Source organism: Manis pentadactyla, chromosome 4 (assembly GCF_030020395.1).
Source record: "Manis pentadactyla isolate mManPen7 chromosome 4, mManPen7.hap1, whole genome shotgun sequence".
Lineage (NCBI taxonomy): Eukaryota > Metazoa > Chordata > Mammalia > Pholidota > Manidae > Manis > Manis pentadactyla.
Window position 1 is genome coordinate 146,308,798 of NC_080022.1, and position 13,590 is coordinate 146,322,387.

Below are 13,590 nucleotides of genomic sequence, written 5' to 3' on the forward strand. Positions count from 1 at the left end.
GATCAGAGAAGACATAAATAAAATTGAGAAGAATTAAACAATAGAAAAAATCAATGAAACCAAGAGCTGGTTCTTTGAGAAAATAAACAAAATAGATAAGCCTCTAGCCAAACTTATTAAGAGAAAAAGAGAATCAACACACATCAACAGAATCAGAAATGAGAAAGGAGAAATCACGACAGACACCACAGAAATACAAAGAATTATTAGAGAATACTATGAAAACCTATATGCTAACATATGGATTCCTAGAAGAAATGGACAACTTCTGAGAAAAATACAACCTTCCAAGACTGACAAAGGAAGAAACACAAAATTTAAACAAACCAATTACGAGCAAGTAAATTGAAGCAGTAATCAAAAAACTTTTGTTCTTACCTAAATAAATTGGAGAAAAAGTTGGATAGTAAAGGAAAAAACTTTAGTAATTGCTTGGGAGAGACAAGGAATAAGGATTAGGAATATACTTTATTCATTCATCCTTGGTCTGGCACTGTACAGATTGGTAGATTACTAGAAAACAAGGTAAAACCAGTTTTACACAGATGAAGAGTTAGGCTGAAAATATTATTTCTAGATGTATCTTTATTTTTTTTACTTATTCTGTCATATACATTAGAACAAGAATCCCTAAATTCACTTGTATCTTTTAAGGTACTGAGGCTCTATGTCTGTGTGTGTTTGGAGAAAGAATAATGGGCAGAAGATTTAGAGAAAGAAAGAGAGGAAAGACATTTGTTTTGAGTAGTAGTAGAATATCAGTTGTATCCAGGATTGAATGTTATGTTCCAGAATTCCTGAGCCATAAGTTCTCAGCAGCTGGTATGGTCTTAGGTGCATTGGTCCCTTGTAAGTTACCATGTGCCTAAGGGTTCTGTCTATTAAAAATTGTCATTGCTTCTGGACTATTAATTGGCCCATAGATTTTCCTCTGTTTTCTACAGTTCTTGTGATAAAAGTAGAATACCTCATTTATATTAAGAAAATATGGTCTTAAGGTGTTGCTATTTCGCTGGCTCAGCTGTCTTTATTACTGGCTCCTTTGACAGTTACTTGCCTCTGAAATTGATCTCAATTATGTTTCTCGTTCAAGATGGGCAGATTGAAACACATATAAATTTTTAGAAAAATGTAGTTGTCCCATGTACAGAATTCATAAATCTGCCTGATTTCAACTTGCATATTTGAAATTTAATCTAAAGTTCCATCTCTTATGCTTCAAAATTATCACTAAAAGAAAAACCTATACTATTTCTGTAACAGTGTTGAGAGAGAAATATTGGTAGTTTTATTTGTATTTGTAGCTCCACCTAGTGGCTCAGTTAAAGAGTGCTAATAAGTATCTTAGGTGTAGTCTTATTTCAATATATGAACTAAGGCCTTTATGTTCTACAAAACCAGGTAAAATGTTGGCATAGAGCTGATAGCATTGCCAGAAGTGCAGTGGAACTCTCATACATTGTTAGTGCATTTTGGAAAGCAATTTGGAAGTATGTATTGATCTTTGAAAATGTTAAGCAAAGAATTTAGAGAAAAGAAATCCTGAATACAGTAAAAGCAATATGCATAAATATGTTAATTATGGCATCATTTATAATGGTTTAAAACACCTAACCATCTAAAATAATTAAGTGCTCATGACCAAGCCACTTAAAATCTTACTCAACCATTTAAATGATGGCTACAAAGATAGTAATAATGGGGAAAATGCTTATGAGGTGTTGAATAAAATAAAGACAAATCACACTTAAAGTGAATTGAACTAATGCTTATAGTGGCTATATTAATATAGGAGACTGGTTGTGATGGTTTACATTATTTTGATAATGGACATGCATAAGGTCATTTAGTATTAAAAATAATAAAAGAAACAGTGGAATAAATCTACAGTGCTTTGAGTTGCTACTTGATTTTTAGGGCTCATGTTTACATTTCAAGTGAAGTGCATGAATATAAAGCAGTTTGGGGTCAGCCAGTTGGTTACTCCCAAGGCCGTGATACACCCATGGTATGATTTGTAAACATCGTAACATCTATATTTTCTGTACTTTGTGCTTACTGATTGTACAGATAAGAAACAGTCATCTGAAAATAGAGGTGGAACCAGAGAGAATGTTAGTTGTTTCTAGATGAATAATAATTCTGTTTGAAGATTGCTTTGAGCCTCCAAATGAACCAAGAACTGTCCTCCAGGTCACCAGCAGAGTAAGCCTCAGTTGAGGCTCACATGAGGTCTTACTGCAACTTTTCTTGTGCTTCATTTACATTAAATTTCAGCAAAATGACAACATAACTATAAACGTTAAAATTCTATGTGAATTTCATACATGCATAAAAAGTGGCAGTATTTCCAAGTATAAATAGGCTTTTCTTTGTTTTATCATTTCCTTTAATTTTTCCTGAATATTTCACTTAGTATCAATAACATGGTTGGTAGTTTTTAAATAAGAAATGACAATTGGAATATCTTATAGGACATTTCAAACTGAAAGTATTCACACAAAAATATCACATTTGATTTCAGAAAAGATAGGTTAGGAGAGAAGTCTCAGAAGTCTTATATTCAGTGAAACCACCCTTCTTAATTAGTTTTAATTTTTATTGAAAAATATTCTGAGTTTCTTAAATGACAAAACTAATTCAAAACAAAATTGAAGCTGTGCTTACTGAATAAAAGTGGATAAGCATTAATGTGTTTAACATTTTTATCATGAGTTTCCTTCAAATAATATACAAGGCATTCAAATTAGTTAAATCCTCAGTACAAGCCTATCATTTATTAGGTCCTTTGAATTAAATGTTCTTAATAAATGGAGTTTTGAAAATTTAAAATAGAAAAGAAAGAAAAATATTTAAAAGAAAAATTTGAAGTTATTTGAATCCTTGCAGATATATTAATTTAATTCTATATGAATTGGGTATTTTATATGTAGATATTAAAGAGTAGAAAAGTTATTTTACAAATACACATTTTTTTAAATTTGGCAATTATAGAGAAACAAATAGAAATTAAAATGTCTTTAATCCCACCACTCAGAAGTCACCACAGACAATTTAATACCTTTCCCTTAAAAGAAGCATTGTGTCTAATCTAAGTTCTCTTTCAACCTTCATTACGAAATGCCCTCTTTAAACCTTTGTAACACTTGAGCACTTAGAGTTTAATAATTTTCAAATTCACCCTACCAAAGTCCTATTTGTAATTCCCCACACACATTTTATCATTTTGCATGCCTTTGCCCATGTTCCCTCTGCTGAAAATATCTTTCCCTTCCCTTGTCTTCTGGTAAACTTGTGCTTTTCCTTCAGAATCCAGTCTCTGTCACCCTCTCTGAGAAGACTTCTTTGCCCTACTCTTCTTCCCCTATACAGTGACTTACTCCATCCCTTTGTATTTCTGCTTCACCTTATAAATCTGTTATTACTTCTGATCACATTATGTGGTAGTTTTTTATTTGCATGTGTTTCCATGCTAAATTGTGTTTTTTATAAAGGGCACTTTAAAAAATGACATATAAGAGGGGACGTGATAATATGGGTGAATTTTGTCACCACAATGTTGCTCATGTGAAACCTTCATAAGATTGTATATCAGTGATAACTTAGTAAAAAAAAAATACACAAAAATTAAACATATCCGTTGAGCTAGATTTCTGTAGAGAACAATGACTATTGGTTTAAGTCCTCAAATATCTTGAAACCTAATTGAATATTTATTTAAAATACTCTTTATTTCCTATTTTTAAAAATCTTTGTGTCATGGAAATTTTCAAACATACACAAAAATATTAGTGGAATTATTAAGAATTAGTACAATGAAGTCCCCAAATACTCATTACCCAACTTCAACAGTTACCAGTATCTTGCTAATATTTCATGTGTTTCCCCACTCCACATGCAGCTTTTTAGGGGGGCAGAATATGGGGCAGAGTATCTGGAATATTTTAAAGCAAATCCCAGCATAGAATCATTTCACTCCAAACACAGATAAGGAAATAAGGACTCTTTTACTTTAACATAGTCATAATTCCACTGTGTTAACTAACAAAATTATAATAAATGTTTAAGATTACCTAATACTCAGTCCATACTTAAATTTTCCTTTGTATCTAAAAAATGTCTTCTTGGTTTATTTAGACTGGGGCCCAAACACGGTCTAGACATTGCATTTGATTGTCTTTTAAGCCTTTCGGTCTCCCCTGCCCTTTCTTGTATTATTGTGGACTGGGTCATTTGCTCTGTAGGAATTCTCACCTTTGGATTTGGCTGATTCCAACCTCATGGTGTCACTTAATGCATTCCTCTTTACTTTATATTTCCTGTAATCTGGTAATTAGATCTAGGGGCATGATTATATTAAAAAGTTTTTTTCCTTTTAAAAATTTTGGTGAGGAATTTTCGTAAGGGTTACTGTGTTACACTTCCTTTTGCATCACATCAAAAGATGTATAATGTCTAGTTGTCCCACTTTGAAGTGATATTTGATGAGTGGGTTCAGGTATTCTCATTCATTAACAAGTTCTCCATCAGCTTCTTCCCATTGTCATTGACTTTATTATGTATTTTTTCACATTAAAAAAATTTATAGTCAGCTGTATGTATTTGTAAGCCTGTGAGTTGTCCAGAACTGATTGTGATGGCTACCCAACCACTAATTTCTAAGTACATAGAGTGTCCTAACTTTCTAATGGAAACTTTATAGTTTTTGTTTGTTCAGTGCCTTCACTTACACTCTTAATCCCTTAATGCTCTGATCTGTGTGGAATATGGTATCAGATGAGGTTCCATTTTTATTCTTTTCCAGGTGGTTGGCCACTTGTGCCTGTGTTGTTTTTCCCATTAAATTAATTAGTGCTTTCATTCTGCATTAAAAACTTACAAGCTTCATTCTGTTTCTGTTTTACTAATTGCTGGTTCCTACACCAATACCATATTTATTTTATTAGAGTGACATGATGGTATGTCTAATAAGGCTAGATTTTCCTTATACATTTTCTTTTTCATTGTTTTTACCTAGTGGATTTAGTAGCCATTGATGATAATTGCCTTCATTTATTATTTTAATAGAGGTTAAGACCTTTGCTTTTAAGAACTTGTTTTTATATATTTTAGCAATATAAGTTATATATGATTCCTACAGTACATCTCTTTGATTTTTAAATGTACATCCTTTAAAATAGCCTGAGTGGACATTTTATGATTCACTTTAAACCACAATAATTATTGCTTCTGTAGTTTATAGATTTTTTAAAATAAATGAGCTTTCTTTTTGCTTCCCCCCCCCAAACCACAACAGATAGAAGAAGAGGTACTGACGTTTCAGAATGAATCTACGGAACGAATACAAAGCCTGCTGGAGCGTCGAGCAACACAATTGAACGCTTTCAAGTCTGAAAGCGAAAGACTAGGTTTTAGTAACCTTGCCCCTGACGCATTCAGCCACAGCTCCTCCAGAGCTTCTGATTTGCCTCACAGTCCAACTGGGGGTCCAGGACCTCACTCGGGGCATCCCATAGGTGGCCCACCACAAGCCTGCGGCCATCCAATGCAAGGTGGGTCCCTAGTCATGGAGGTCACCATTCCACGCCAATGCCTTGGGTACCCCGAGGTAGCAGTATGGGAGTTGGCAATGGCCCTCAGGCTCTGAGGCGGACAGCTGCCGGGGGACGGACCGAACAGGGCATGAGCAGAAGCACGAGCGTCACTTCACAAACATCCAGTGGGTCACACATGTCTTACACGTAACTTAATAACTGAGAATGGCAATTCCGCTGAGCTGGCCGCCACTACAGACATCACCCCAGCAGCCTCCTCACTTGGCTACTACCGTGTGGAAGCTGAGTGCATGTGGTATATTTTACTCATTTTTGTAAAGCGTTTTGTTTTGTGTTTACTAATTGGGATGTCATAGTATTTAGCTGTTGGGTTTTGTGTTTTTTGTTTTTAACTTTTGGGGAAATTTTATGAAAAGGGGAATTGGTGTGTATGTGTATTTATCAAATATGCAGACACACACACACACACACATAATGCACGTAGGAAAAAGAAACTGGTTAGATAGGGTATTTTCTGAAAACTGCAAAAACAGAATTCAGCAGTGGCCTGAGTCATCATCACCTTTGGGCAACTCTATCCTAAGAAATTTGTGAAAAGATCTAAAGCCTTTCTCCGTATACCCCACCCAGATTCTTATGAGCCACTCACAGCAGGGAGCATGTGCCAGAACAAGTTATTATGGAAACACCTGTATCCCCTCACCAATGTATTTTGTTTATTAAATAAATGTATTTTGTCTGACTTTTGTTTATTAAATTGGCCTCATTTGAAGTAGGAAAAAAAGTAGAAATCCATGAACACTAAAGGGTTGCATTGACTTTTTCAGAGAGAAGACAACCTAATTCTTTTTCTCAATGCTGCAAGTTTGTCAGGGACTTTTTTTTTTTTGGTCCATTCAATTGTGCCTTCTTTGAGGCATGGTGAGATTGAGGTGCTTCAGGGGGTCACACGTTTTGTGGGAATTGCTTCACAGCACTGATCTGGGTCATCTTCAGCCCCATCAATACTAGTTGTGAGACCTTAAGCACAGCTTCTCTGACCATGATTCAAAAGAAATAGGAAAACAGGTGGTTTCTGGCTGGAACAAATGAACCAGTGTGAGACTCATCAGCCATATTATGGTTCTCAGAGTGTGTGTGTCTGTGTGTGGGGAGTGTACAGTGGGCAGCCCAGGGCCCAGCCTGAGAGCCTCAGAGATGCCCATCTTGCAGGCCCTTCCCAACTTTGCAATGGAATTAATAACTGGGACGTCTGGCTTTGTAAGAACTGGAGAATAGATTCGGATCAGAAAGTAGATGCCATTTCATCATAGAAGTCTTTAATAGACTCGGAGAACAGGATCTAGCTACTTTGACTGTTTCATTATATTCTAACAGACCAAATTAAGGTCTATTCACAGTCTCAGTCTTTTCATAGGGAACAACTCATGAAATAACTTTCCCAAGGTCATGAGTCAGATGAAGTAGAAACTAGAAGCCACATCTCCAAACTACCTCAGTGCTCTATCCCCCACACAAGTTACTAATTGCCCTCTGGAAAATATCTCTACATAGATACCATTGATAATCAGGGAATTTTGAGCTTGCTGGCAAATTATTAGCCCAGAGCAGGAGGCCAGGTTGTTGATTAAACAGAGCCGCTACTGGTTAATGTTGGGCACAGAGGCTAGATCTACAAAGCAGCACCTAGAGGATGGAGGGTGGACAGGGGGCTCTGCCAGCTCCACAGGTGGGCGAGCATGGCTCAGCACACAGAGCTTCAGAGGACAGACAGAACATTTCTTTCTGGGCATTCAAAAAATAATGACATGCCATCATTGCAGGGAAACTGTAATTTATATATTATTCAGAGGCGAACGAGTTGGAGATTTTTTCTCAGCCACACTAGTGATAAACACTAGGGCAAGGTACTCTCTGATTACACAGGATGACTGAAAGGCTAGAGATGTTTATTTTTTGATGCATTGGTGTCTTTTATTCTTTGTTTTCATGAAATTCCACTTTTCAAACTTTTAGCTCTTCCTGGACACTTTAATGCAAGATTATTGGTTATTTTAAATTACTCTCTCATCACTTTAGCAGAGTTATCTTAATTAAAATCTTTATGTCATCTCCCAACTCCCAGGATCTGGATCAGGTCTGTGATCTGATCTTCAAGCCCATAAACCAACCAGACAATTTTAAACCCACTGAGCTCAACAGCATTATTTCAGTTCACCGGCTCTCAGATGAGAAGAGAACTTATATCTAATCTAGGCCACCTTATTTCCCCACACATGTCCTCCCATGATCTGTGCCAAGTGGCACAGAGAGATGACAAATCTCAAAGCAAGGATCTGGTGATATGTTTTTCATACTACCATCTTTGGCCAAGTCACCCTGGAAACCTATGTATAAGTATATAAAATACTATATTTTTGAGAGAGTTAAATTATCACTTAGCAGCCTTAGTGTGGATAAAATGAGAGTTCCTGTGGCGAGGATTCTCACCTGGCGTTGGTTGACTAGCTCACTGCACACCTGTGGGCAATACATGGCTGTTGACTCTATATGAAGAACCCTGCCCAGTGTTCTGGGTGTGACACGGTGGCAGGGCTGCAAGGCTGCAGGAGAGCAGAGCAGAGGCTGGAGTGGTGACAGCACTGAGGACAGAGGCCCAGAGGACGGCTGTGTGGGACGACTATGCAGAGAGGCCCAGGGGACCGCTGTGTGGACAGAGGGGCCCAGAGGATGGCTGTGTGGACAGACAGGCCCAGAGGATGGCTGTGCAGGCTGAGAGGCCCAGAGGCAGAGACCGACTTGCTGCATGCAGACTCACTCTGAGTGAACAGGACTTTAGGGACTGACCTGCCACCTGGGAATAAAGTTGGGAATAACCCTTTCACCCCAAGAACGTATTGCTGTCAATCTCTTTGGTCACATTGAATCCATAGTGAACTTGCCCAGGACTGAAACCCATTGGCAAGACACTTAGGTATCAGAAATCAGAACTCAGCAGAACTCAAAGAAGCCTGCAGAGGCAGCTGTCTGCTTCCTGCATTCTGATTCATTGGTGTAGACAGAGGACCCAGTCTCTACTTCAGAAGTAATGCCTCCTTTAATTACATCACTGGAGTGTTCCCCCTCACCGCCTGGAGGTGTTTATGAGTAATGAGGAGACCAAGAGGTGGCAAATGAGGCCTGAGAGGATCGCTGAAGACTCACTACCTGGAAAACTCCAAGTCAGTGGTACTTTGGGTTTGTCTGTTCCTTGCTTCCTCAAACTTGTAGCTTACTCTGTTCAAGGAGGGACTCACATTCTCTCAGAAAAGTGTAGCTGGGGTTTCTCTAACTGGTGTCATGTGATTTGCTATTAACCAAAGCAGAGCCAATTCAGGTGATTCCTTCACTGCTAGACTAAAGGACATGGTCACCCAAACCTGCTTGAATAGGAACTGTACTTTCTTGGCCAAAGGGGACTGAAAAAGTAGTGATGCCATCAAGTAGCAATGAGGAGATGAGAAAGAAGCAGCTTCCTGAGATAGCCTGTGAGCCCAAAGGCCATGGAGGAGAAATAGTTGAGGGCTTAGGTGTTAGTGCTGTGGGTCCAAGGGAATTAGTGGAACCTGGATGAGGGCTGTTCTGCTGTTCTGAGAGCTTCAAGACTATACCCGAAAAGGTATATGTCTGTGTACCCACCCCCTGCAAGCTTGCTTTCCTATGAAAAAGGAAAGGAAACCAACCATAATTTCTCCAAAAGATATTATCTTAAAAAAATCAGAGTCCCATGGTATCTGGCCTAGAGGCATGATCCAGATTTAGTCCTTAGGGGCCCTTTCAGCAGGGTGGGGAGGAAGGAGGTGAGGGGTGTTAAAACACCACGGGGCTGCTTCCACTTTGCTGGCAGTTCTGCATAATCCTGTGGTCCTGCACATGGGACAGGAGACCCTAATTAATGAAATCCCCACTGCACCAGGTGCTGGGGGAAGGGGGAGCCGGGTGTCAGACATTCTTCCTCATCAAGCCTTATGCAGAGGCTGTTACCCAGCAGTAGAATGGCTTCTTTGGATTTCATTTTTTTGTTATTTCTCCTGATCAGAAATGGTGAAAGAATGTTAGGTGAGGAATGTGGGGAGGAGGAGCTAGGTAATTTCTCCAGGACAGAATAACATGCCTAAGACAACTGAGTGTTATTTGCATTTCAATTTAGATTCTTGGATAGTTCATTTTCTTTTCATTTGCTCTATAAGAACAAGGCTAGGTTAAGATTATCCAAACCTCAAACTGTAACCCCAGGAACTCCCCATACCAAGCCTTAGGATATGGCTTTTGGTAAACATCTCGCCTCTTTAAACTGCTTCGTTGTTGTTTGCGAGGCCAGGATGGAGCTCCCTGTCAAAGCAGCTGCCCTCTTTCTCAATGACTAATTTAAATTTCATGGCAAAGCTCTTAGATGTCCAATTGTAGTGTTTAACGGCCTGACCCAAACCGGGGATACTGGTCTATAATTTTCTTTTTTTGTGGTGTCTTTACCTGGTTTTGGTATTAGAGTGATGCTGGCCTCAGAGAAAGAGTTTGGGAGTATTCCCTCCTCTTCTACTTTTTGGAAAACTTTAAGGAGGTTGGGTATTAGGTATTCACTAAATGTTTGATAAAATTCAGCGGTGAAGAGGAGCTTCTCAAGATGGCAGTGTGGGTAGGGTGGTGGAAATCTCCTCCCCAAACCATATATATTTTGAAAATACAGCAAATACAGCTATTTCTAAGAGAGAACCCAAAAGATACAGTACAACAGCCAGGCTACATCTATATCTGCGAGGACTCAGCATCTCATTAAAAGGGTAAGATACAAAGCCATGACCCGGCGGGACCTGAGCACGCACCCCCACCCCAGCTCACCCATGGGAGGAAAAGAGTCAGAGTGGGGAGGGAGTGGAAGCACAGTACTGCTAAATGACCAACCCTAGTAATCTGCGCTGGGAGCACGGCCACATTGCATGGTGTAATGGATATTAGAGAAACAGAAAAGTAAAATCCGAGACTAAGACTGCAAATAGGTCCCCACAGCCGGCTGCCCTGGGACAAAAGAAAAGCGGGCACTTTAAAAGTCTTAAAGGTGAGCCAGGTGGAGAGGGACAGGTATCAAATGATTTCACTCATCTGGGGAGCATAAGAACAAAGAAAAAAACTGAAGGAACAAAACAGCAGCAAACTCACAGAATCCAAGAATGGACTAACAGTTACCAAAGGGAAAGGGACTGGGGAGGGTGGGTGGGAAGGGAGGGATAAGGGGACAAAGGGGCCTCATGATTAGCACACATAATGGGGGGGTCATGGGGAAGGCAGTATAGCACAGAGAAGACAAGCAGTGATTATATAGCATCTTAATATGCTGGTGGAGAGTGACTGTAATGGGGGGGACTTGATAATGGGGGGAATCTAGTAAATACAATGTTGTTCATGTGATTGTATATTAATGATACCAAAAAATTAATTAATTAATTATTTTAAAAGTCTTAAAGGGACAAGGGTTTAACAGGTGGACAAAATCGTCCTGGCACACTCATCCCAGCAGGCTGGGAATTTTAAGGAACTTCAGATGCCCTAATCCCCTGGGTGGCAATGCAGCTCTGAAGCCCCTCATAGTGATAAGCAGCCTGCCATTGATTGCCCCTTGCCAGCACTGCAAGCAAACTGGCTGACCCGCCATTGCTGCAGAGCAGCCGGGGAGCAGCCCTGCCCACAGCAACCACACAGTCTTCTCCCAGCAAGCAGCTAACCAGGCCAGACCCAGAGGCTGCCCTTGTGTGCAGCTTCCTGGCACAGACAGCAGAGAGACAGTGCAGAGCTGGAAGGCACAAAGGGGCTTATTCTCACAGCGAGCACGTGCTGCTCAACTGCAACCCCCACTGGTGCCCTAAGCCATCCAAAAGGCCCCAGGGCAGCTCAGAGTATTAACCCAGAAGCTTCCCCCTGCACCCTGTTGACTGACACAGGCAGAGGAATCCAGTGCAAAGTCCAGAAGGCATGTAGGGGCTCTGCTCTTGCAGCAAACACATGCAGATTGCCTGCAACTCCTGCCAGTGCCTTAGGCAATCCCGAGGACCACCCTGCCCATGACAGCTCAGGGAATTAAACCAGAGGCTGCTACCTGTGTGCAGGTAACCTGCACAGACAGCAGAGATGGGCAAGGCGATCAGCAAGCAGGAAGGGACTTTGTGCTCTTAGCTGACACACACGCCACATGCCAGCAATCAATTCCATCACCAAGGAAAGGCAGAAGTATGTGATTCAGTCCAAAATCACTCAAACACCAGATAGAGGGTGTGGTGACAATGAACTAACCAATCTTGCTGAAAAAGAATTCAAAATAAAGGTCATGACCATGCTGATGGAGCTGCAGAGAAATATGCAAGAGCTAAGGGATTAATTCCAGAGGGCAGTAAGAGGAATGAAACAAATAATGGAAGGAATTAAGAGCAGACTGGATGAAGTGGAAGAAACTGTTAATGGAATAGAAATCAGAGAACAGGAATACAGAGAAGCATTACAGACAAGAACAGGGTATTAAAAACAGCCAGAGAGAGAAAAAGATCACCTACAAAGGAAAACCCATCAGGCTATCATCAAGCTTCTCAACAGAAACCTTACAGGCCAGAAGAGAATGGCATGATATAGTTAATGAAACAGAAGGGCCTTGAACCAAGAATACTCTATCCAAAATAATAAATTGGTTATCATCTATTATCTTCCTGTTCAAAGATAGCTTCTATTAGTAACATATTTCCAATCTCTAATTTCTTTTTTTTGGTAACATTAAGTTACAATTACATGAGGAACATTATCTTACTAGACTCCCACCCACCAAGTCCCCTCCTATACCCCATTATATTCACTGTCCATAAGCATAGTAAGATGCTGTAGAATCCCTACTTGTCTTCTCTATGTTGTACAGCCCTCTCCATGATCCCGCTACATTATGAATGCTCATAGTAATGCCCCCACCCCCGGCTTTTTTTCCCCTCATCCCTCCCTTCCCACCCATCCTCCCCAGTCCCTTTCCCTTTGGTAACAGTCCATTCTTGGGTTCTGTGAGTCTGCTGCTCTTTTGTTCCTTCAGTGTTTTCTTTGTTCCTATACTCCACAGATGAGTGAAATCATTTGATACTTGTCTTTTTCTGCCTGGCTTATTTCAATGAGCATAACACCCTCTAGCTCCATCCATGCTGTTGCAAATGGTAGGATTTGTTTTCTTCTTATGGTTGAATAATATCAAATTGTGTCTATGTACCACATCTTCTTTATCCATTCATCTACTGTTGGACACATAGGTTGCTTCCATTTCTTGGCTATTGTAAGTAGTGCTGTGATAAACATAGAGGTGCATATGTCTTTTTAAAACTGGGCTCCTGCATTCTTAGGGTAAATTTCTAGGAGTGGAACGCCTAGGTCAAATGGCATTTCTATTTTGAGTTTTTTGTGGAATCTCCATACTGCTTTCCACAATGGTTGAACTAATTTACATACCCACGAGCAGCGTAGGATAGTTCCACTTTCTCCACATCCATGCCAACATTTGTTGTTTGTCTTTTGGATGGTAGCGATCCTTACTGGTGTGAGGTGATATGTCATTGTGGTTTTAATTTGCATTTCTCTCATGACTAGGGATGTGGAGCATATTTTCATGTGCCTGTTGGCCATCTGAATTTCTTCTTTGGAGAAGTGTCTATTCAGATCCTGTGCCCATTTTTTCATTGGATTATTTGCTTTTTGTTTGTTGAGATGCATGAGCTCATTATATATTTTGGATGTCAACCCTTTATCAGATCTGTCATTTACGAATATATTCTCCCATACTGTAGGATGCCTTTTTATTCTATTGATGGTGCCCTTTGCTGTACAGAAGCTTTTCAGCTTGATATAGTCCCCCTTGTTCATTTTTGCTTTTGTTTCCCTTGCCCAGGGAGATATTGTCATGAAGAAGTTGCTCATGTTTATATCCAAGAGATTTTTCCCTATGTTCTTTTCTAAGAGTTTTATGGTTTTATGACTTACA

The 13,590-nt window shown here is 39.8% G+C and overlaps 1 protein-coding gene across 1 annotated transcript in view; it reads left to right on the forward strand.

Annotated features, from left to right (window-relative positions):
- The window catches only part of LOC130683233 (serine/threonine-protein kinase TAO1-like), a 58,696-nt gene extending 51,593 nt beyond the window's left edge, over positions 1-7,103 (forward strand). Inside the window, 2 exon segments of the mRNA XM_057499497.1 lie at positions 5,297-5,557; positions 5,560-7,103. Of these exon segments, the coding sequence (XP_057355480.1) occupies positions 5,297-5,557; positions 5,560-5,745 (447 nt within the window). The 3' untranslated portion in view covers positions 5,746-7,103.
- The last annotated feature ends 6,487 nt before the right edge of the window (positions 7,104-13,590 follow it).